Here is a 24,759-nt window from a genome sequence, read left to right on the forward strand (position 1 = left end):
CGAACTTCACAACAAAAACGAAAAAGTTGTCTGGGGTTCAACGAATGGAGGCAGGGATCAGGTCCCCTGAGGAAAAGAATACTGCGAAGCCGATCGTCAACAACAAAATTTTTGTGTGTTTGTTTGTCTTTGGTCACATAATGGAAGGCGGTGATCTAATTTCAGCGGTAGCGGCATAAAGAGCAGCGGCAAAAAGAACGACCGAATGTTCTTTAAGCTTGCTACACATGCAAACATTGCCGTCCTGAAGAAGATTATCGGCCTCAAGCTGGTGAGGAAGAGCAAAATTCCTCGACTGACTAAAACGATGGTATACGACAGAGGATTTGGCAGTAAGTTTGAGACGGAACGTATGCTCGAAATCTTTGGAAGACAGAACAAGACCTTAGATGTGAAGAGATGGGAAGTCTTCCACAGGGAGGAGAAGGAAGGTTGCACTGTCCCTGTGATTGGATTTGACGATGAATCCATGGCCAGTTTGACAAAGACTAAGGACATTGCTTTCTATGTCTCGAACAAAAAGGGACAAGTTCTACTAAATTGTCTAAATACTAACGATCAAGCTTTGTAAATAAAATTAGGCGCTATTAGACATTTATTTTTGTTCAGAAAATCTCATAAACGAGATTTAGAAATAGATTGTTTCCTATGAACACTTCTTTTCGGATCATCGGTGTATAATATTTGAGTTAACCGGCCGCCGCCAAATCCAAAAAAAAAAATTATCGAAACAAATCCAAGACTGACAGGATGAAGTTTAGGAGAATAGTAAAAAAGGTTAGGGAAAGGAAACATTGAATACCTAAGCATGCGAACAAATTGACAGCGTAAATAATGCATCAAAAATTAAAACGTTTCTTTCTAAAACCCATACACAAGCCGAGAAAATGGTGGATGAGATGGGTAATAATTAGAAGAGACCCTAGGGCTTTTCATGAACACACACTTCCCACACAGCATCGCGACACCCGAAGATATAACGAAAGATAGGGACGAGAGCACTTTCGATAAAAGATCTGTACATGGTATGGCGGTATGCATTGATATCGAAAGCTTTTTCAATAGGTCAGCACGTCAATAGGAAAATAAAAGAGGCACTTCGATGAACGAGTCTTCCTGAATAAGACAATCAACATTTCCAATGATGTTAAATATCTGGGTGTGATTATAGATAGGAAACCTAAACCACATCCAAGAAAGAACAAATGAAGATGCTGGGCAACGTGCAAAAGGGCTATAGGCTCAACATGGGGTTTCAATCCAAAGGTGACACATTGGCATTCCAAAGCGTCATTAGACCTGTTGTAACATACGCATTAAAAGTATGGTGGACAGCTGTGGATAAAAAATGTGCTGCTTACGTATTTGTGGAGCAACTAGTGCTTTAGCCGCCGTCGCGTCTATAAGGATCAGGGCGACGGATGAGTGAATAAATAAAGGCCACGTGACATACCATAAAAACATTTTTCAGGTAACAACGGGAGAATCAATGGAAAACTCTTGTACCGGGCCGGATACATGAAACAATTGCAGCTGCTTCATTTGAAACAAAAATTCCCACCGGAGACTCGTGGATCGATGGATTCCTATCACCAATACCGACTGGAAAAAGTTGATTAACGACGTGCTAGGAGAAGAGCGTGACTGGGGCGTTTTTTGAAGAACAATATACCGTAATATCTTTCCGTTTGCCCGATCATAATACAATCATTCAAACTGAGGTCCGGGCGATTGCAGAGTGTCTAAGCCGACTTAATGCCAACACGAGACCGGCTACCATAAATTTTCTAACGGACAGTAAAATCGCTCTTGAGTCTGTCAGATAGAATACGTTTTGTCCGTTGCGGCATCGTATTTGACCGACAGCTGAGTTGGATGCTTAAATGTTAATGAAAAATGTCATATTCACAACGGGTATGTTGCGGTAACGGATTAAAGTTTGTTTACTTTCAATTTGTGACATGTTGCAAGGCTGGCACAGCTATTTTTCACTTTTGAGTTCACTTTTCTTATTAATGGATGCGGTGCAGATTCTACCTTGTCTTTTTGACAAAACAAAAAAACAGTGCTATATCACAAAAATAATGCTAAGTAAAAACCTGTGTCGGCTTCAACAAACACGACTGGTGAGTTATTTTTTTAATTCACATATTTAATATTGATATTGACAAGAGATATTTTATATTATATTGCAGTAAGATTCGCTAAAGGTACCTCCGGGACAGATATGTAAAGAAGGTTAACGTGTAGTGGAACAAAAGACGGGTATATGGATCCGATCTCTTTTTTTTTTTTTACAACGACACGTCGCTCCTCGCAGTTGATCAACATTTCCAATGAGATAAAATTGCTCAACATTGTCTCAAATCATAAACAATGTGATTTCGTCAGCTTTTAATTATTCAGTTTAAAGTGAATTGTTTTTAGCTTTTCGTATAATGAAATGATTTTTTTATTTTTAATATAGTAAAATATGCAAAGAAATACTAAATGTTTTAAATATTATTTCATGTGTATTTTTTATTAATTGCCGAATGGGATGTGTAATGACATAGCTCATAAATTACTCCTTCATACTTCGCTGCGCCACATACTATTAATCTTTACAGTGCCTTTATCTCGGTTGACATATTCTGGTGGAAATTAACTGCCATTATGCATTTTGAGAAAATTATTTGTAGGGATGACAACAAATCCTCCAGCGGTTGCCATACAGGATCGTGGCAATTGTTTATTAAATATTAAAAAAACCGTTTGGGAGCCACAGTTCAACGAGCAAGTTAAATTGACGTGCTTGCCATCAGTGGCGCCATTACAATTGTGTAAAACCCACATTGTGCAAAATCAAAGCACTTCACAGGTTTCTGATACTATTCCTTTCATCATTGACACTCCCATTTTAATGGCAGCAGAAAATATCTGCTTACTTACGCCATGAGACAAATATCTTAAATTTTATGGAAGTATTTAAGAATATTAACCGGACTCATACGATTCATGTATGTACATACGTTAAGAACTTACGCAAGGGTCATAAAAAGTCGACATTCTGGTGAAATTGAGTGCTTCGTTAATCCCTTTCGCGAAGTTCAAGAGGAGATCAAATGTATTCTCTATTCTTATGGATTTCTGGAATTCGTCTGGAAAGCAAAATGTGGTCCGAAAAATCCAAAAACTGTATTGGAATATAAAAATTCAATTACAAATATTCTCAACGCGGCTCAGTAGGCATTATATGGGTACAAGGTCATGCGGGAACTAGAGGTAACGAGATTGCGAACAACGGTCATGCGGGAACTAGAGGTAACGAGATTGCGAACGCTGTCGGCAAAACAGGCAGGGAATAAGCAATAGTAAACTTGAGCAAACGAATGTGAATGATTAGTGGGATAACAGACACCCTCAGGGGGCACCTGGGCCTATAAGCTCATTTGTACAAGATAGACTGTGCAGATAACAGCATATGCAGAGCATATGGGAAGATGATAAAACATTGGAACATTTGCTCTGCCAATGTCCAGCGTTTGCAAAAATCCGAGGACTCTATACCAGACTTAAATCAGACAAGGCTATGTAAAATAAAACAGTTAAGGAATTTTGTTAATTGGTTAATTTCAAATATAATATACTGTAAACTACAAGTCTTCTTTCAACAACCTCTTAGTCTAGAGCGCAAAACAACAACAAAAAATCGAATAGATTTGGATGATATAAATTCTTTAATTCATAACAAATATGGGATAAATTATGTATTTATGTTAAAGCCATACTAAAAGCCATACTCATATTTCCAAATAAATGAATTAAATTCTAAAATAGGTATGCATTGCTTCATTCACTCATTCGCTAAAATATTAACACACATGGTTTTATTGGTTCACATTTATTGAAACATCAAATAGGATGATATAGATAAATATTTATTTCAGGTATCTATTTTATATAGCAATAAATTTTCCATTGCCGTTTTTGCAACTTCAGTTGAGGGAACATCATATGGATAAGAGAGGTATGTGCTTTGTTGGTATTTATTAATATTACACATGCTATTGTTAAAATGCAACACGGGGAAATATACGGGAGGTAAGTAGGATGTCACAGAATGATCTACAGAAGTACGTGGAGTAACAGCCATATCTAGTGGTACTTGTTTGAGACCGATATTGCTATCATAAACACTTCGCCGATGTGCTATCTTAAGTCGCGAAGTCAGTTGTTTCTTCCATTTTGTTCTCCTGTTTTGAAACCATGTTTTTACTTGAACTTCTGTCAGATTTAAAGTTTTAGAGAGTTCCATACGTTTGCTAACGCTAAGGTATTTATCTTCTTTAAACTCACTCTCAAGTCGATCTAGCTGTTTGGCACTATATGCTTGCCTCGGCTTACGTTCAAGTCCTTGTTTTCGGGAACGTTTGGCTAAAAAATATGAATGTGAATAAAAATGTGAACAAGCTTAATAAACCTTTATAAATATATGCCGTCGAAAAGGGTGATGACAATTATCGTTTGAAATTATTTTTGTTTATTTATTCTCTTTCAAGTTTATGGAGACAGATTTCTACTTCGATATGTGTTATAACAGTTTTCGACTCGTTCATATAAATGTGATTTTTACCTTGCAGTCCTATTAACTGGAGATGGTTATACATAAAGTGTGTCATCATGTTCGCTGATTTTTTTGCTCCAACAAATTGTGTGTAGATCGCGGGGGCCACATTATAACTAGAATATGAATTTAATGGATCCTGGATACCATCATTTTGTGCTGTAAGTAAAAAAACATTTGTGAGCTATTAAGTAGTATATTTTACTTATTTACTAGCTGACCCGGTCCGCGTTGCTGGCCCTACGTTTTAGTGTTTAATCTTTATTTTTAAGAACATTATAATCCTTAAATTAACTTGAATGGTCTTAACCATATAAAATGCAATATAATTTAATTTCTGTTAAAAACAAAATAAAGTGTAATTTGATAAAGTTTCCTGATAAGTAAATATTTCTGTAGTAGTTTATTATATGTTCTATATAAAAAGTCTTAAAAAATTATATTGTAAGTTTATCATATTTTGTGGCTTAATATGAAATTAATTGTTCACTTTTTGATTTATTTAAATAGACGAATTTCCCCAGAAGAAGTCGCCAAAACATCGACGAAATGTAGGGAATAAAATACAAAATGAAATAAAAGAGCTAAAATACTCAACCACAGAAATAATCATTGGCCCAAAATAACAACGACATTTTCTGTAGTTTGTAGGTTTCGTTCACCGAATCGGCAGTAATTTCTTAATATAAATAAACACTTGCTGCTTTAAAGCACTTAATCATATTTTCAAGCCCCGTTTATGCAACTTAACCCATTAAGAAAAATTATATATTTATTTCAATTTTTATTTTACATGTTTTAATTAAATGGGCTGTACGGAACTATTTGAAATTGTGCTGTAAGTTATCTTGAAGTTGAGTTGAAGACAGCCAAAATAAACTCCTCTTTTATGCCTACAATCATAGATGGGGTAAAATTCTACGTCGACTGAACTATGTCCATCTGTGCACCCGCCCTTCCCTTAGGATCATGATAAAGGTAGCATTATACAAGATACATGTTTAAAACTTTGCACAGGTGCAAATATTATTCTTATGATAATTTATATTGGGAGGTATATCAATTCCCGTTTTCGTGAGGTCCTCATATAATTCCATTAGTTGACACTCGCCATTTTGCACAACCTTGCCACATTCTGAATGAATGAGCTCCGTTATTTAAACGAAATCGTTTCCGGCTATAATTGTATAGCCTAGCCAGAGATGCCTTCCGCGAATGCTTCGGGGAGCCCAACAGACACAATTTTTATACCCTCCACCATACTATGGAGGGTATATTAATTTTGTCATTCCGTTTGTAACTCCTCAAAATACTCATGTCAGACCCAACAAAGTATATATATTGTTTCAAATTTGGCATTTGAAGTTCGTAATGGATACTACAGCCTAAGACAGAAAATAATCTGTGTAGGTCCACGTCTTCGTATAGCCCCTATATAACGGTACCCCCCGATATTCGGTATTTTTGATGATTTTAGCGACATTATTTAACTGAATCGTTCCAAATTTGGTATTTGAAGTTCGTAATAGATACTGCAGCATAAAACAGAAAATGGGTCATGTAGGTCCACGTCTTCGTATAGCCCCCATATAACGGTACCCCCCCCCCCCATTTTCGGTATTTTGATGATTTTAGCGACATTATTTACAGGGATTGTTTCAAATTTCGCATGTGAAGTTCGTAATGGATAATTCAGCCTATGTCAGAAAATTGTCTGTGCAGGCCCACGTCTTCGTATAGCTCCCATATAACGGTACCCCCTATATTCGGTGTTTTGATGATTTTAGCTACATTATAAACAGATTTTTCTTCAAGTTTCGCATTTAAATATTGTAATAACTCGCAGGTCCACGTCGTCTTATAGGCATTCGGTATTTTTAAGATTTTAACATAATTTTTAACGGATTATATTTATTTATTTTTTTGGAAATTGTTAAATTTGTACCAAATGGTGGAGGGTATTAAAAGTTCGGCCCGGTCGGACTTACAGCTTTTTTACTTGTTTTTTAAACAAACTGTACAGAACATATCTAAAAAAATTACCCATTCCCCAATATACGGTGGTTCATAGGTATTTTCATGCTTGAGAAGATTTAAGATCAAATTTGTTTCAGTTTAGCATTTCTCAGAGAGTATATATTTTATATAGCGTAAATCTTGATATCCGGCACACTGAAAGAAAAATGCTTCGTTGTATCAATGAACCGGTTTCGTTGATTTTTTTTTCATTGATGCAATGAAAAGCTACATTAATATAATAAATTTTTTGTTCATGCAATGAAAACTTACGTTGCTTTTAATTCAATGGTTTTTGGTTTCATTGAATATATGAAACGGATTTCATTAATGTTACGAAATTACTTATTTTTACAAAATTCAGTAAAAAATGTGAATATAGAAATTATACATAACAGCGCTGTCTGATACAAACTAGTACGCAACCAGTATTTATAATTAGAGGCAAAATTGTGATAATTGTTATATTTAAATTTGTGCTCCAATTCAATGAAGCAGTTTCATGAAATGGATGAAACGTTACGTTATGGAGTTCGTTCTTAGACCAAACATATGATACATGAAAAATTTCATATCAATTGGACAATAAAGGCGATCTGCATTTTGTTCATAAAAATACATGAGCAGACGGTCAGACTGACATGCATAAACCGACTCACAACGTGATCATCCAAAAACGTAGGGTTTATCTCGCGTATTTCTACCTGTAAACAAACAAATGCACAACGACAAATTACCCACTACCACAGTGTGGTAGAGGTATAAAGAAGTTAGACCGAAGAAGACTGAGCTTTTAATACCCTCCGCCATTTTCATTTCACTGAATCAAGGAAGAATTTTCATTATATTAATGAACAATTTCGTTAATTTTACATTAATGAAAATCAATGAAACTTTTTTCATTTATTCAATGAACCTCTACGTTGGTTCAAAATCAATAACAAATTTCATTGACGGAACGTAGGATTTCATTTATGGTATGAAACTTTTTCTTTCAGTGCACTTCTATGATACAAATCTAAATTTCCGACAAAACGAGATGCAATTTAACATTTTGGGGTTTAATGGAATGAGAAATTGCCATACGGCATAAGGCCCACGTTTTGATATAAGCTCAACATAGATTGTTGGTCGATTTAGGAACAAAGTCATAATACGTATCATATTGTTCAATAATTTTATTTTCTTCGTTTTTTCTTTTAATCAGATCAAAATCAAAACCAAATATATTAAAAAAATTTACAATTCAAAATGGAAAGTCAACGTGAAAAAATATTATGCGGTGTAAAAAAATTACAAAAAATATTTGACAAAATGTAATAGAATCATTCGCAATCCGAAGTGGTGAAACTTACAACAATCAGTTCAGCCATTCATTAGTTATAATTGTAGTAATTAACATGAAAGAGGTATAGCGATACCTTCCAATACTCAGAATTTTTATGATTTTACAGACATTGTAGACCAGAATTGTTTCAAATTTCAATGTCAAAGTGTAGGTCTTCGTATAGCCACCATATAACGATACCTCCTGATATTCGGTATTTTGATGATTTAAGCGACATTCAACGGATTTCTTTTAAATTTCGTATTTGAAGTTAAGAGTCGGTACAATGATAAAAAAATATATATTAATATATATAATTCAAACCTAAAACCGCATAAGAATATCGCAATGAACTGTAAATATGAAATATTTTTGTGATATAACTCAAGAAACGCTGATCTGATTTTAACGATTCAGATAAATTTAGAATTGTCTATTGTAAAAAAAGATAAAATCAAAAAAAAAAAATCGCGTATATATGATAAATTTGATCATTTTCATTTTGACTTTTGAAATGTACAATACTAATCTTTTATTTTGCATACGTTTTTATACCCTCCATCATACTATGGAGGGTATATTAATTTTGTCATTCCGTTTGTAACTCCTCGAAATACTCATGTCAGACCCAACAAAGTATATATATTCTTGATTAGCGTAAAATTCTAAGACGATTTAGCCATGTCCGTCTGTCTGTTGTAATCACGCTATCTTTCGAACAAATTGAGATAGAAAGCTAAAATTTTGCACACATGTATATTTTGCCAGTAGGCAGGTTAAGTTCGTAAATGGGCCATGTAGGTAAAATTTATCATATAGCCCCCATATAACGGTACCTCCCGATATTCGGTATTTTGATGATTTTAGCGACATTATTCACCGGAATTGTTTCAAATTTTCATTTGAAGTTCGTAATGGATACTACAGCCTAAGACAGAAAATTATTTTTGCAGGTCCACGTCTTCGTGTAGCCCCCATATAACGGTACCCCCCCCCCCCATTTTCGGTATTTTGATGATTTTAGCGACATTATTTAGCGGAATCGTTCCAAATTTGGCATTTGAAGTTCGTAATTGATACTGCAGCATAAAACAGAAAATGGGCTATATAGGTCCACGTATTCATATAGCCCCCATATACCGTACCCCCCGATATTCGGTATTTTGATGATTTTAGCGACATTATTTACCGGGATTGTTTCAAATTTCGCATGTGAAGTTCATAATGGATGCTTCAGCCCATGCCAGAAAATTGTCTGTGCAGGTTCACGTCTTCGTATAGCCCCCATATAACGGTACCCCCTATATTCGGTATTTTGATGATTTTAGCTACATTATAAGCAGATTTTTCTTCAAGTTTCGCATTTAAATATTGTAATAACTTATGACAAAAGTTGCCTATGCAGGCCCACGTCGTCGTATAAGCATTCGGTATTTTTAAGATTTTAACAGAATTTTTAACGGATTTTATTTTATTTATTTATTTATTTTATTTTTTTTTTTTTGGAAATTGCCAAATTTGTACCAAATGGTGGAGGGTATTAAAAGTTCGGCCCGGCCGAACTTACAGCTTTTTAACTTATTCCATTTTGACTTCTTATTTTCAAATGTTATTTTGTAGTGATTTTTATACCCTCCACCTTTGAAAGGAGGTTATATTAACTTTGTCATTCCGTTTGTAACATCCCTAAATATTCGTCGTAGACCCCACAATGCATATATATTCTTAATCAGCATAAAATTCTAAGACGATTTAACGATGTCCGTCTGTCTGTCTGTTGAAATTACGATACAGCCCACATTGTTTGCCGTATAGCATCAAAATTTAGCAGAATAATTTATATTGTGTCTAGGATGGTTGGTATTGAAAATGAGATATATCGGTCCACGTTTTGGTATAGTCCCCATATAACGGTACATCCCGATATTCGGTATTTTGATGACTTTTGCCACACTTTTTCAGGGATTTGTCTTAAAATTCGTATTTGTGGGTCATAATGGGTCCTAGTTCGTGCGGCGAAACATTGTATTATAGGTCCACGCTTTGGTATAGTCCCCATATATCGGTACCTCCCGATATTCGGTATTTTGATGATTTTTGCCACATTTTTCATGGATTTGTTTAAACATTGGTATTTGTTGGTCATAATGGATTATTGCTCCGGTGGCGAAACTTTGCATGTATAGGTTCACGTTTTGGTATAGCCCCCATATAACGGTACCTCCCGATATTCGGTATTTTGATGATTTTTACCACATTTTTTCACGGATTTGTCTTAAAATTGTTTTTTGTAGATCATAATGGGTCCTAGTTCGTGCGCCAAATATTGTATGTATAGGTCCACGCTTTGGTATAACCTCCATATACACATCTTCCGATATTCGGTTGTTGTTGTTGTAGCAGTTTTAACATGATCCGTTGTTTTTTCTGACTAATTCGGTTCTTCCTCAATGTCCAGGTTTAGGAATTCTGCTACCTTTATGCGCTGTAGCCATAGATTCTCTCGACGGAGTTGTGAAGGTTTGGCTGGACAATTAAACAGATGCAGCGTGTTGTGCGGGCCTGTATCGCACGCTGTGCAGGCGTTCCGCACATCCTCATCAATTCGTGCCCAATACGAATTGAGACGGCTGCTCCATCCTGAACGTAGATGGGCCAAAACTATCCTGGTTTGCCTAGGCAGCCGACGTTCTTCAGCTGCAATGGATGGGGGGTGGACTCCGAGTATGGCATTCATACTGTAATTATTAACTACCTCTGCGACTGCATCAGTATGAATGCTATTCAGACCCGCTTGATAGGCTTCATGATCTAGGGGCTCTCTCTTATATGGCTGGACCTCTCTCTCTAGATCATGCAGGTCCTTCCTGACACGCCTGGGTGGGGGAGTTCTATCCACCATATGGTGGTTAGGGTGACTCCCACGATAACACCCAAGCAGGTACTGCAACGAAAGCATATGATTATGCTGACGTAAGGAAGAACTTTCGTCTCCCCATGTAAATGGTCCACAGGAGTCATGAGGAGGCACCCTGTTGCAGTTCTCAGGGCGGCATTCTGGCAGGTCTGAATACTTTTCCACTGCGTTGCACTTGTATTCGCCGACCACACTGGAGCCGCATAGCTAAACACAGACCGACCAATCGCTTTATAAGAGGTTTCCTTATCCGCACCCCAAGTGCTGCCGGCTAGCGCCTTGAGTACCTTGTTCCTACTTTTCATTTTATCGCAAATCGCTGCGGCTTGCGCGGAAGACTTGAACATCCTATCGAATGTGACCCCAAGGATTTTGGGGTAGTTGGTGGTTGGAATTATGTGCCCCTCGACCTGCACATTCAGCACTGAAAAAAACATACACAACATACACCTATGATACAGGAGCTTGAGATCACTGCTCCCCCACTATGACCACCCATCCTTGACCCTTTAGTCCAAATACACTCAAAAAATTTAAAAGGGCCCCAAAAAGCCACACACACTCACTTACAACGCCTAACCTCCTGGCGCTTTTAGCCTTACTGTGCTTTATTTATGGTCCCCAAGGACGCTCAACCAAACTTTCCCTCTTTTTCACGATTTTCCCACAATTTCACTGACATTTATTATTTATCTTTATCAGGTGTTCTACCTACCCACTATCATCCCCAGTGTTGTATTTTTGCCACACGTCTCTCATGTTGTGTAACGACACGATTTCCGCCGTTGCTAGGATAAGCTCGCGGTGGCCAAGGTGCGTCACAGAAATTTGTTTATTTCAGCGACTTAAGTAAGGAGAAGGTTTCAAATTTTGTCTTGGGAGAGATACCCAGGTTTATTTCACTTATTTTTATTTTATTCGTAAATTCAGGCTGGTTCACTTGTGTGGCCAACTCGACGATCGTCCGGCGACGTGTCCTGGCAAGTTCCTGATGGGAGGCTGCTTCGGGGGGTTCTGGCTTCCAGCGGCTTGGGAAACTCACTGGCTCTATTATGGGGGTCCTATGTTGGGTTCTGGAACCGTGGGTACGCGGTCTCCCGTGGCTGTCGAACTCGCGGGAATAGATTTCCTTGGTGTTGTCCCTCCTTTCAAGAGTGGCTCTTCCAACTCACTCTTCTGCGGAGCAACCTGAGGACTTTTAGGAACTGGGACCCTTTCTCTGAGTGGCGTAGGGAAACTCACTCTTAAGGCTTTGTGTCCGAGAGTCTTACCTGGTATCCTCCTTGGGTATCGTATCACGGTCTTCTCAGTTCCCGCACTCGTGTTACCGGTTTTCACTTGATTGATCCCCACTCACAGCGAGCCACTCCTTTTATAGGGATCAGGACGGTGTGCTTGCTTAAAGGTGCCCTACAGACGTATGTTGTTGCTACCTTTTACTCGCAGTTCCTTTGCATAAACAAGTTGTTTACACCTTAGCGGTGCTTCAAAGGGCTCCACCTACGCCTGTTGTTGCTACTTGTTTTTCTCGCGATCACTGCATAAACAAGTTGTTTACTCCTTGGTGTCGATGGGGAATGCCTTACACATGCATGTTGTTGCTACTTGTTTTTCTCGCGATCACTGCATAAACAAGTTGTTTACTCCTTGGTGTCGCTGGGGAATGCCTTACACATGCATGTTGTTGCTACTTGTTTTTCTCGCGATCACTTGCATAAACAACTTGTTTACTCCTTTACATCGCTGGAGAATGCCTTACATATGCATGTTGTTGGTACTTGTTTTTCTCCAGCGAGACATTTGGATCATCGACGTAAACAAGTTGTTGACAATTTTGGCTACTGAAAATAGTTGTGGCAGTAATCCTCGTTCACAACAATAAAACCTTAGGGACGTATAGAAGTTATGGCAAATCATGTATGTTTAATTAAATTAATATATTCAATTCAAATATAAAAAAAACAATTCATTTTAATACTAGTAATTAATTATGTCGATGCACAGCATCGGGATGTGGAGCCGGAAACAAGTTCCGACTTCCGGCGTTACAGTTGTCAAAAAAAACTATGAGACTTGGCATAACTTTTGAAAATTTAGCTGGCCGCCCTGCGTATCCGGTTCTCTTTTTTGGCTGGCGTTCAGGACGTTCGGTGGATCAAATTCCACATTATAAAAATTGTAATTATAATGGTGATGAACGCAAAAAAAACTTCACCACTTTAGTAAAAAAATTAAAGAAAGTGGTGATGTGCGTAAATCTTTACGTCCTGTGGAGCGGATTGAGTTTCTTTTCTTCACCACCATCAGTCCACCCGTCAGTCGACGTGACCAAACAAATTTTCCAGTGTCTCATTTTTCCCATTCGGATAAAGGTAAGTATTCTCTTTTGCAATAAACTACCCCCAGAAATATAATCAATTCCTATTCTTATTCCCATTCTTTTCTTGCAGACGAATCTAAAAATTACCTGATTATATTAATTCTTGGAAGTCTCATGCTAGGAACACAATTGGAGCGAACGACGAATTTTTTCGCGGCGTATGTTCGTCGTCAAAAATAAAACACATATGTGTATATGGAAGTGCACACAATCACGGCACCGGCGAAAATTTCGTCGGTCGCCGCGAACTCAATTAGCTTTATTTCTATTTCATACGCCGGCGACCGGCGAACAAAATAGTACAAGGTGGCCATACTTGTACGAATTTTATGTGTTTTAGTAAATAAAGTTACTTTTTACTTTAAAATTTGTTATGGTCACTCTACTATCTGTTACTCGTATAAAAAAAACATAATTAATTTGTTTATTTATTTGTGTACTTGCGCCTGAGTGAAGATGGATATCAGTGAATTTATAATAGAGAAGATGGACATAAGTGAAATTATAATAGAGAACGTAAAGAATTATGTGTTCTTGTATAATTCATTGTAGTCAACAAATGAGCAAAAAGTAAACAACTTCATCAGCTGTTTTATAATTTCGTCGGTATTGTGTTCCATACGACGAATTTTCGCGGCTCATTTTGTCGCTGCGTAGGGCGAAATTCGTCGTTCGCTCCAATTGTGTTCCTAGCATCATGCGTAAGTATGTGTGTGTGTGTGCAGGCACGCTGCATCCATTGAAAAACTCTATTCACACACACATGCACGAAGTAGCCGCAGTCGTGTAAACGTACATTAAGGGTGCGCAACGCCGTTAATTTCCCTACACCGATCATTCATGCCTTTCGTATGAATCCCCACGTGATGTTGATGTTGTGTAATGCGGCAGCTCATTCAACCATGAAAATTTTCCAATCGGACAAACTAATGAAAGGTAATGACGTTTTATAAAAATAATGTATTCGTTCATTCTAACTTGTTGCTTTTTATTCTAAGAGAAATTTGGCGGACTGCCCGGCAACCATCTCTCGTGAATCTCTTTGGACAATTGGAAAACGCAGACCGTGGAAACATCTATTTGTTTACAATGGTAACTTCGCTCACAAATTTTCAACATACCCCGAAATGCATGAAAGGGGTTGATTTCTACCCGTTGGACGACGGTGCTAAATGCAACATCTTGTGCAGGTAGTGACTTTGTTGTTTATGCATTTGCAAAACAATAGTTTTATTATGATTTTTTTCTTTTCAGGTAACCGGCTATGTTTGTGTGTCGAAAATGCATAAAACAAATAAAGTGAAAGTGAGAACTATTTAAAATTAGCAGTGCGTCTGCCTGAAGCTGTTTTTATACCCTCCACCTTGGAAAGGAGGGTATATTAACTTTGTCATATTAACTTTGTCTGTCTGTCTGTTGAAATCACGATACATTTGCCACGATACATTATTTGACGTAGAGCGCCAAAATTTAGCAGCTATTTGTATTGTGTCTAGGATGGTTGGTATTGAAAATGAGATATATCGGTCCACGTTCTGGTATAGTCCCCATATAACGGTACCTCCTGATATTCGGTATTTTAATTTTTTTGCCACATTTTTTCACGGATTTGTCTGAAAATTGGTACTTGAAGGTCATAATAGGTCCCTGTGCTTGTGGCAAAACATTGCATGTATGGGTCCACGTTTTGGTATAGCCCCCATATAAAGGTACCTCCCGATATTCGGTATTTTAATTTTTTTGCCACATTTTTTCACTGATTTGTCTAAAAATTGGTATTTGTTGGTCATAATGGGTTCCAGCTCCGGTGGCGAAACATTGCATGTATGGGTCCATGATTTGGTATAGCCCCCATATAACGGTACCTCCCAATATTCGGTATTTTGATGGTTTTTGGTATTTGTGGGTCATAATGGGTTCTAGTTCGTGTGGCGGGTCATTGTAATTATAGGTCCACGTTTTGATATAGTCCCCATATAACGGTACCTCCCGATATTCATTATTTTGATGATTTATGCCACATTTTTTCAAGAATTTCTCTAAAAATTTGTAGTTGTAGATCATAATGGGTCCCAGTTTGTGTGGCGAGTCATTGTAATTATAGGACCACGTTTTGGTATAGCCCCCATATAACGGTACCTCCCGATATTCGGTAATTTGATGATTTTTGCCACATTTTTTTTCACGGATTTGTCGGAAAATTGGTATTTATAGGTCATAATGGGTTCTAGCTACTTTGGCGAAACATTCTATGTGTAGGTCCACGATTTGGTCTAGCCCCCATATAACGGTACCTCCCGATATTCGGCATTTTAATGGTTTTTGCCACATTTCTTCTAATGTTTCCTTTACCCTAAGGTGGAGGGTATTAAAAGTTAGGCCCGGCCGAACTTAATGTTTTTTTGTGAACATAAATTGCCGGGGAATAAAAATGAAGAGATTCTGTGCGGATTGATAGATTGTCAAGAAACGCAAATAGGACAATTAAATGGAATTCCAATAACTGATTGGCGTAGTTGCAGAACTTCGTCGAAAAAAGGTTGTTTTAGAATAGTGTACTACAAGCGTACGAAAAGTACTTTGTTTGGTATTGGAAGAAAATAAAAGACATATAAGACTTTCTGATGGAAAGAAGCAAAAATGATCCCAATTATTCTTTCCCAGAACTCATGGTAGAAAAATACAGGTAACAGCAAGTGTTGTTGTACAACAAACGCAACAACAACCACATACAAATTTGTTTTTGTCTATTGTTTTATGTCTAAAAATGTAAACAAGACAATTAATTTTCATTAAATTATTTGAAATTCAAAAATGCTCATTTTTGGAATGTGGATTTCTGAATTAAAAATGGAGAACGAATACTCGAAAAAAGTTTAATTGTAATGCTTTAATACATTTGCCTTGAATGTGCAGAATTTCGGTATAAATATGGAAACAAATCCCATACACCGCCGTTAGCGTTTAATAAGATCTAATATCGTTTATATCCAATTATTGAGAAAAATATTTCACATTGCACAACAGTGAAAATTTGTATCAAAAAAGCTAAAATTACTAACACAGGTTTATGGAATGCTATTTTACTATGCAATTTTGAACTTTAAATTGGAACAATGCAAAAGAGCAAGAAAAATCTTTTTCGCAAATTTTAAAACCTTGCTGAAAAGTCTTGAGTTCGGGTGTACAAAATACTTTGTACATACTTTTGAGTGCGGTTGAGGCGCTGGGAAAATCTAGCAATAAACAATAAATATTCTAAAATTACATGTTTCCCAGCCGCCATAAAATACCACATGTGAACAATTCGGTGATCTTGTGTGCTGACGCATACGATAATGTGTGAGATAATAAAGGTTATGACCCACACGCACAGATATCAATGCGCTCAGTAGATGCACAAGACCACTTGAATGAGATGTCAAGCAGCCCTGCAATGTTCTCTATTCAATATTAGAATAGATAAGAACAATTTTGTGGCTGCGACTAGGTTAAGATAGATTAGTTTCAGTAGTATGTAAGAAACATATTTTAGAAATAAAATCAGAATTGAATCAACAGCCAAACCATTCGGCTGGTTTTCTTCTCAATCATCGGGGTTGCTAATTTTCCAAAGAGAAAGAGGCAAGCTGATAAAAGGTTGTGAATTGTTTGCTATATTCTAATTCTGTAACATTAGATATTTATTGGTGAGACAAAATTGAGAAAATGGGTATATAAAAAAATTGACAAAATTTTCTGAAAATACAGAATACCTATGATTTCAATGGATCAAAAACACAGAATATCATAAAGGGACATGAAAAAAAAATTATATGACTATTTTTATGCATTCATCGAGAGAAAAAAAAGAATATTGGAGGATGATACATAATCATTATTAATAGCAAAAAAATGTTTGGAGATGGTACAATTGAAAATCAAGAGCACTACAAAGGGAATATGATTTAATTGTTCCCTTATTCATATTACCATATTATATTGTTGCTATAAAATACTATCTCTTTTAATCTTATATGTGAACATATGTATGCTTCTTAAATACTTTATCAAAAATCAACTAAATCTGTGATAATTGTAATGTGAAAAATATGGGTTACAAGGAAATAATGGAATGCTTTAAATCGATGTTGTCGATGGTTGTTAGGAAGAAATCTACGGAATTTTTCCATGAATATAAATGGACTTTGTTCGTTTGAGACAATAAGAGCTGGTGGCTATTGTATTTTGAAAGAAATTAAAAGGAATATTGATCTTTCTACCTTTGTTGTTCACAACGTGGGGAACTCCCACACTCTGAAGCCTCATTCAGCCGGCTCTTTAGCTGTTATCTTTGCTTTAGACATACAATTTTAAACAAAGTTGACAATAACGACTGAGAAAAAAATTCTGAGCAATACAAATAAATAAATTGGGACAATCACGAACTAATTTACTTATCTTATATTGCCTAGTAAATTTTATATCACAGATTTTTATTATTGCGTATTTCGTTTCTAATTGCATATTTATTGCACAAGACCCTCACTTTGTCTACATCCTTGTCTCATTGATAATAAAAACTTTAAATTTATTAAACTATTTTTTTGTATAATAACACGATACATTATAAATTAAAAAATAGACATACACTGCATACGTTTTATTAATTATATTGCACTTAAGTACTTATATCACAGATTTCTCACGTCATTTTAAACTTTTATATCCTTGACATGGAAGTTCCCAAGAGATTTCCCTTGTAGAGTTTCCAGCTCATACATATTGTTTCCGACGGGTCTCACGATTCTGCACTTCAGAAACTTCTTGCAAAATTTCGCATTTATATTATTTTTGAAATCTGAAAGAACGTGATTCCTTCGAAAAACTTCCTGGCCTGGACGAAAAGTTACATTTCGCGACCTGCTATTGTACCTTTTGGCATTGGACTCATAGCTTGATGCATGTTTTTCTTAATGTTTTCTCTCATTAATTCTAACCTATCCGTTCTATTTAATTGTACGATTTGGTGGTCAGTAAACGATTTGAGTTTCTTGGCTAATCTATAATCATTTCCCTTGGTAAACATATTGTATCCGAACAATGCAAAGGATGGGTTGACAACTGTGGCGGAATGTACCGAAGTTCGGAGGCCTTGCTCGATTTCAGATGGGTATAATTCCCAATCTCGGTGATCTTTCTCGACATAAGTCCTTATAGCCGCCAGTACAGACTGGTTCACTCTCTCTGCCGCATTTGATTGTGGAGAGTAGTACGCTGTCGTTAAATGGTTTATTTTGTAATTCTTAACCATTTCTTGAAACAGATTTGAGACAAAATGTTTTCCATTGTCACTATGGATTGTTTCTGGGACCCCGAAAACACGAAATACTTCGTTCTCCAGAAATTCCACGACGTTTTTAGCGGTAGCTTCTCTCATCGCATGTAAAAAGATGAATGTAGTGAAGTGATCCATGACTATAAAAATATAGGCATTTCCATTTTTGGATCTGGGATACTTTCCGAGGAAATCTACATAAAGTTTTTGGAATGGCCTTTCCGTTATAACCTCGTTTCCTACGGTAGGTCGCATAATAGTATTTGACGATTTGGTTTCTTTGCAGACTTTGCAATTGGACACGTAATTTTTTACTTGGCATGTCATTTTTGGCCAATACTAATACGTTTTCAAACGATTCATGGTTTTATTTATGCCATCGTGGACAGATTGATTGTAATTGTGGGCCTTCTCAATCATCGTATAGGTAATTTCTTCTGGTATCCACAATTTCCATTCAAATTCCATCGCGATTTCATTAAAATTGTTCACTCTTATGTAAACTTTGTCGTTGTCGACTTTCAAATCGGGTAATTTTTCTTGGTTTTCTATTATTGTTTTTCGCAACTCCAGGTACCCTTCGCTGTTAAAAACGGTGGTTTCGAAATCTAGAATATTATCGTTAGTGGTTTCTTCGACTGCTATTTCCGATTCATTTGGTAGATGGGATAAGGTATCAGCCACAACAAGATCCTTTTCGATTTTCAATAGAAAAATCAAAAGCTTGAAGCTGCAGAGACCATCTGGCAAGTCTTCCACTTAAATCTTTCAGTGACATAAGCCACTTGAGACTTGTGTGATCTGTGATCATGGTGAATTTCATGCATTCCACGTATGGCCGGAATCTTTTTACGGCGAGAATCGCAGCCAAACATTCTTTCTCAGTTATCGAATAATTTCTCTGACTTGAATTTAGTTTTTGCGAGTAGAAAGCAATTAGATATTCCCAACCATTATCATCCTTTTGGAAAAAACGGCTCCAATGCCGTACTCAGATGCGTCACACTGTATGAAAAATTCTCGCTGGAAATCTGGATGTCGAAGTACTGGCGCCGAGGTGAGAGCTTCCTTCAGTGTTCGGAATGATTCACGGGCTTGAGGTGTCATCGTAAATTTCTGCCCCTTTTTTAATGTATCAGTTAGGGCAGCGGATATGGAAGCGAAGTCTTGTATGGTGCGACGGTACCATCCGGGCGTTCCTAAAAAGCTCCTTACTTCCCTTGGAGACTTTGGTATCGGTATTTTTAGATTTGCGGTGACTTTTTCCGGGCCGGTTTTTAAACAGCTGTTTCCGATTATGAACCCAAGATATTTCAATTCACGGAAACAAAACAAAGATTTTTTGAAACCAAATGTTAACTTGGCCCTTTTTAAACAATCTGCTACCTCGCTCAACAATTTCAAATGCGTTTCACATTCATCAGATATAATTAGTAAACAATCTAGATATATGAACACGCTGGACTTCAGTTTACCAGGTATTACTCGATCCATCAAACAACAGAGTCGTTGCGCCGCATTGCATAGACCAAACGGCATTACCCTGAACTAGTATAGTGGTCGACCTGGTACTGTAAAGGATGTGTACGCTTTGGCTTCTTCTTCACGTTCTATTTGCCAAAACGCGTACTTCAGGTCGACACTGCTAATACAATGCGTTTGATCTATGCTACTCAATATCCCATCAATGTTCTGTAATGGATATGCATTCTTGATGGTCAATGCATTGAGTTTTCTCGCATCTAGACAGAATCTGTTTTTGCCTGGTTTTCGCACTACGGTTGTCCTGTTGCTCCACGGTGAATCGCTTTCTTCAATCACATTTAGTTTGATCATGTTATCAATTTCTCTATAGACTTTTTCCTGTACGGCGGGCGATTGAGGGTAATGTTTGTCCTTGACAGGATTTGCTCCTTCTATTAATTTGATGGCATGTTTCTCCAACTTGGTACATCCCAGTCCATTCTTTTCAAATGTCAGAAACTTGTTCACAACTTCATTCAGTTGTTGCTGTTGTTCCTCTGTTAGAACATGCATATTTTCATTATCATTAGTTGAATCCCCATGAATTTTTGTTGAAGATTTAGATTTATTTTTCTGTGGGAAATATTTCGGGTGCAATTCCAAATATTTTCCAAAAATCTATCCCTAAATATAATTCCTGTTCCAAATCAGGACATAGAAACAATGTCATTGCAGCTAACAGATTTAGCTACAATGACTGTAGCGCCAGAGTCTAATAAACCTCTAACTCCCTTTCCTTTAATTTGTATCGTGACGTATGGCCTTAAATCTGTTTTATATTGGCATTGGACTATCGATGCAGACACAGATTTCTTAAGTAATTTAAATTGTTTTTGCTTTTGCCTTAGTTTTGAAATTCTTTGCTTTTTCTTAAATCGCTTGCTATTATTTTCATTTTGATCTTCTTCTCCAAATATTCTTGACCTTATTTCGTTATAATTTTGTTCCCTGACCTCCAATGGTAAATAATGTCGAATTTTAGGGTAAATTTGTTTTTTGGTTTTACTTTTTTCTAAGTCGATTGTGGCTTCTGATCGGCGGGCTGCTCGGTAGAACGGTGGTTTCCCGCTGTAACCAGGTTCTTCCTCGAGTTTCCTAATCGACAATTTGCACACTTCGGTGTAATGGTATTCTGCTTTCCACACTTAAAGCAAAACAAGTTTCTTTGAATAGAAAGACAATCCCTGAATCCGTGGCCGGGAGTTTGGCAATTCCAACAAACCAATTGAATATTTATTACAGAAACATCTACTACTTCATCTGGTTCTTCGAATACCTGAAAGTTTTCTTGTTCATCCTCTTCATGCATTGCATTTACACGAGCTGGTTTATTGTAAGTAGGAGTAGTAACTGGGGCAGGATCGCGTCTAAAGAATGTCTTTTTAATCTCAATACACTCAATTCTCTATTGCTCAAGCGAGGGTAATTGCACTGAATAAACAATACCTGAAATATTCTTTCGCACATTTTTCTAAGCCAGGCAGATCATTTCATATTCCGAAGCTGCAATCTCGCATTTCTTCAAAACATGTTCTTTTGGTTTTGAACCTTTCAATGGTTTTGAACCTTTAATGACTGCCAAGTAGAAATATTGTTATTCATTTGTTCTAGCCAGAACCATTCATTAGCAGGGCCTGAAACTAAAACATGGAACTCATTCAAAATGTCTTTCCATGGAAGGTTGTAAAGCTTTTGAAAATGTTCTAGCCGGTATATAAAGTCTTCTACTGTCAAAGTATTGGGTCTGCCAGATAAATTTATCCCAAATCTCTCAATTCTTATACTTTGACAATTTTGAGAACTCATGAAGGATGGGGTAATAGTATGGGTACGGTTAATAGGTGGATTATTTACGGTATTTGGGGGTAAAGAAGGGGGTTTAGGATTAAATGTAGGAATTGCACTTTGATTGCTAATTGACAATTTCGCGATTGCATCATTTAATTTATCTACTACAGTGTTAACCTTTTCCATCTCCTTACTCACGCTGTTTTCAACCAGCGCCTGCAGATTTGCCTGAGCATGGTTCAGACTATCTTGCACCAAACTTCTGACAAGTTGGTCAACTTCTTTTGGTTGCATTGGTACAGTTGCATTAGCTGCAGCACTAGTGCTAGGATTAGGGTTATTAATTGAACCTGATAAATCCCGAACAGTTGGGTTGACATTAGTGTTTTGCATTTTTTCTTTTTTCTTAGTTTTCGGTTTGGATGATGCAATTGAAGTTCTGCTAAGGTCAAATGCTAACGATCTATTTCTTTTTCTGCGTTTTTTTCCTACCGTAGCTGCGTTCATTGATATTACTATATATGAAAAGTTGGAAATACTTGTGTGGTTGGCTGCAAAGACTATATGGAATTAACTAAGGATAAATATGAACTTAAAATTAATTAATTTTAAAAGACAATTAAAGGGATTAATGAATTACACACAGTTACAAAAATAGTAAATATTAATAAAACAAAACATTTATAAATCAATAGGTTAAATAACAACAAAACACATAAAAATCAATAGGTATACATAAAATCAAAACATATATAAATCAATAGGTTAACAAAACAAACAAAATTTAATTTTTCAAAGACAATGATAAATATGAGAGGAGTTTAGGAGTATTTTCAGTTGTAATAAGGTGTGTGTGTGTGTGGTATATGCTTTTCAAACAAAAAAAACATGATTTTATTTTGTAGTGGCCTCTTACGGTTGTACCCTATTGACTAGGTTGGACTTTACAATTACAAACATTGAACTTTCCATTTAAAAATTAGCACCATGGCAGTTTTCTCCAATATTTAAAGAAAAGAGATCTCACGAAAGGATAAAATTAGTGTAATACAGTCTGTGGCCCATCGATTCGCAGATACTGTAATTATCCTATGCTAACCTTAAACTATTGTCGCTACTCTGAAAAATGTAAACACATACACGTCAAAACACAGGTCATAAAACAATACAAATTTTGTTACACCTCATGAACAAAAGCTATTGCACTAGACCCTAATCATTGGAACAGAATATCCTAATGTTTTACTTTCTATGCTAGATATTGCACAATTGACACTTTTTAATTACTTAGAAAGTGATTGCAATATTCGCAAGCATGTAAAAAGTGCGATATTTTGCTTAAATCTATTGTCTCCTATGGTATATTGTACAGTGCGTAGATTTTATTGCACATTTTTATTGGCTAATGTCTGGAAGACATTTATATTTTCTTTTGATATTGCACGCCATATTGTTACATTCGGGCTACTCGGCGTTATGGTGGGGTTCCGCACTAGCTCAGGAGGGAGCGGTTAATCCAGGGGGTTCTTAACCCTGCCACCATCAACCTTAGGGAATGAACACTTAAAGAATTTGACAGGAATAAACACAAACAAAACAACTGAAAACAAAAATACACAACATACACCTATGACACAGGAGCTTGAGATCACTGCTCCCCCACTATGCCCACCCATCCCTGACCCTTTAGTCCAAATACACTCAAAAAAATTAAAAGGGCCCCAAAAAGGCACACACACTCACTTACAACGCCTAACCTCCTCTCACAAACAAAATTTAGCACAACATATTATTTCTTGAAACAATTAGACATTAAACTTATTTATTATAAACATAATTGTTTTCTTAAAAATAATTTCCACAAGACATAAAAAAACTGGACTCTTAATACCCGAACGAAAAAATTTGTGAGTCAATACTCAGATTACCTTTTTATTACACCGCTAGGACCGCCAAATTTTGGCCAAAAAAAAATTACTCTAAATCTGCCAAAAGGAGATCACTTAGACGAATATTTTGGGCAGTTCAAATCCTTGTCCCAAACAGAAAAATCGAAATTTTCTAGCTATAAATTTTGAGGCAACCCTACACTCACTAACAAGAAGATTTAATGGGCATTAATTTTCCTCACATTTGTATCTTAAGTACTATTTATCTAACTACAAACAGCACATTTAGCTTATATCTAAACTACACACTAACAGACAAATATTTTTGTAAAACGATATTTAGTCTTTCTTTTAGTCAAATTTGGACAGACATTTATTAACGAATTTTCTCTCTTTCAGTGGTGCATCTTCGAAAAGGAAAAAGAATCTTAAAATTGCACTTTCAGCGGGATCTGGCTTTCTTTGTATGCTTTGGTAAGTAAATTGTTTTCTTAATTACATTACCTTCACAACGGCATACTTATACAATTATTTTTATTCTTTTACAGATTTTTTCTGGATAAACTGTTAGCTTCTCGGACTGGTACTGCCGCCTGTTCCAAAGGCTATTAACTGGCCTTTTACTTGCGGTTTCCAGGTCTTCTGGTAGTACCCAGGACCTTTTCTATGCCTGGAAACTCTGTGCCGCACCTGGCGATTTTTTCCTGGCCTAAGTCGGATGACGTTGTCCAATTGTGGATTTACGAGAGGCGTTATTTTCCTAAACGGAAAACACATAAACTTAACACAACATATCCGACATAACACCACTTACAAATCAACACTTACGAATTTTTTATATACGCCACACAAATAAAACAATAAAACACGAATAGTAACGGCCAACCGTTTTTTATTATTATTATTTTTATACCCTCCACCAAAAAAGGTATGGAGGGTATATTAAGTTCGTCATTCCGTTTGTAACTCATCGAAATAATCATTTTAGACCCAAC

The 24,759-nt window shown here is 36.5% G+C and overlaps 1 protein-coding gene and 1 long non-coding RNA gene across 6 annotated transcripts in view; one reads left to right on the forward strand and one right to left on the reverse strand.

Moving 5' to 3' along the window:
• Positions 1-3,867: 3,867 nt before the first annotated feature.
• LOC101894571 (homeobox protein ceh-19) overlaps positions 3,868-24,759 on the reverse strand; it is a 158,959-nt gene continuing 138,067 nt past the window's right edge. For 2 of the 4 annotated variants that reach the window (XM_059126941.1, XM_059126940.1), the window contains exons 2-3: positions 4,616-4,765; positions 3,868-4,416 (exon numbers count right to left, since the gene is read on the reverse strand). In XM_059126941.1, the coding sequence (XP_058982924.1) occupies positions 3,926-4,416; positions 4,616-4,765 (641 nt within the window). In that variant the 3' untranslated portion in view covers positions 3,868-3,925. Of the gene's footprint in view, positions 4,417-4,615; positions 4,766-24,759 lie in introns of those variants that run through there. The other 2 variants (XR_009343064.1, XR_009343063.1) reach the window with 2 other exon arrangements.
• LOC131804300 (uncharacterized) lies at positions 12,889-24,641 on the forward strand. 2 transcript variants are annotated; one of them, XR_009343066.1, is made up of 5 exons: positions 12,889-13,238; positions 13,317-14,182; positions 14,245-14,436; positions 24,164-24,238; positions 24,313-24,641. It is a non-coding gene; the product is annotated as an uncharacterized LOC131804300 (long non-coding RNA). The 2 variants fall into 2 exon arrangements; XR_009343067.1 differs by lacking the exons at positions 24,164-24,238; positions 24,313-24,641 and adding an exon at positions 14,501-16,822 and having other exon boundaries at positions 12,891-13,238.

Source organism: Musca domestica, unplaced genomic scaffold, assembly GCF_030504385.1.
Source record: "Musca domestica strain aabys unplaced genomic scaffold, Musca_domestica.polishedcontigs.V.1.1 4, whole genome shotgun sequence".
Taxonomy (NCBI): domain Eukaryota; kingdom Metazoa; phylum Arthropoda; class Insecta; order Diptera; family Muscidae; genus Musca; species Musca domestica.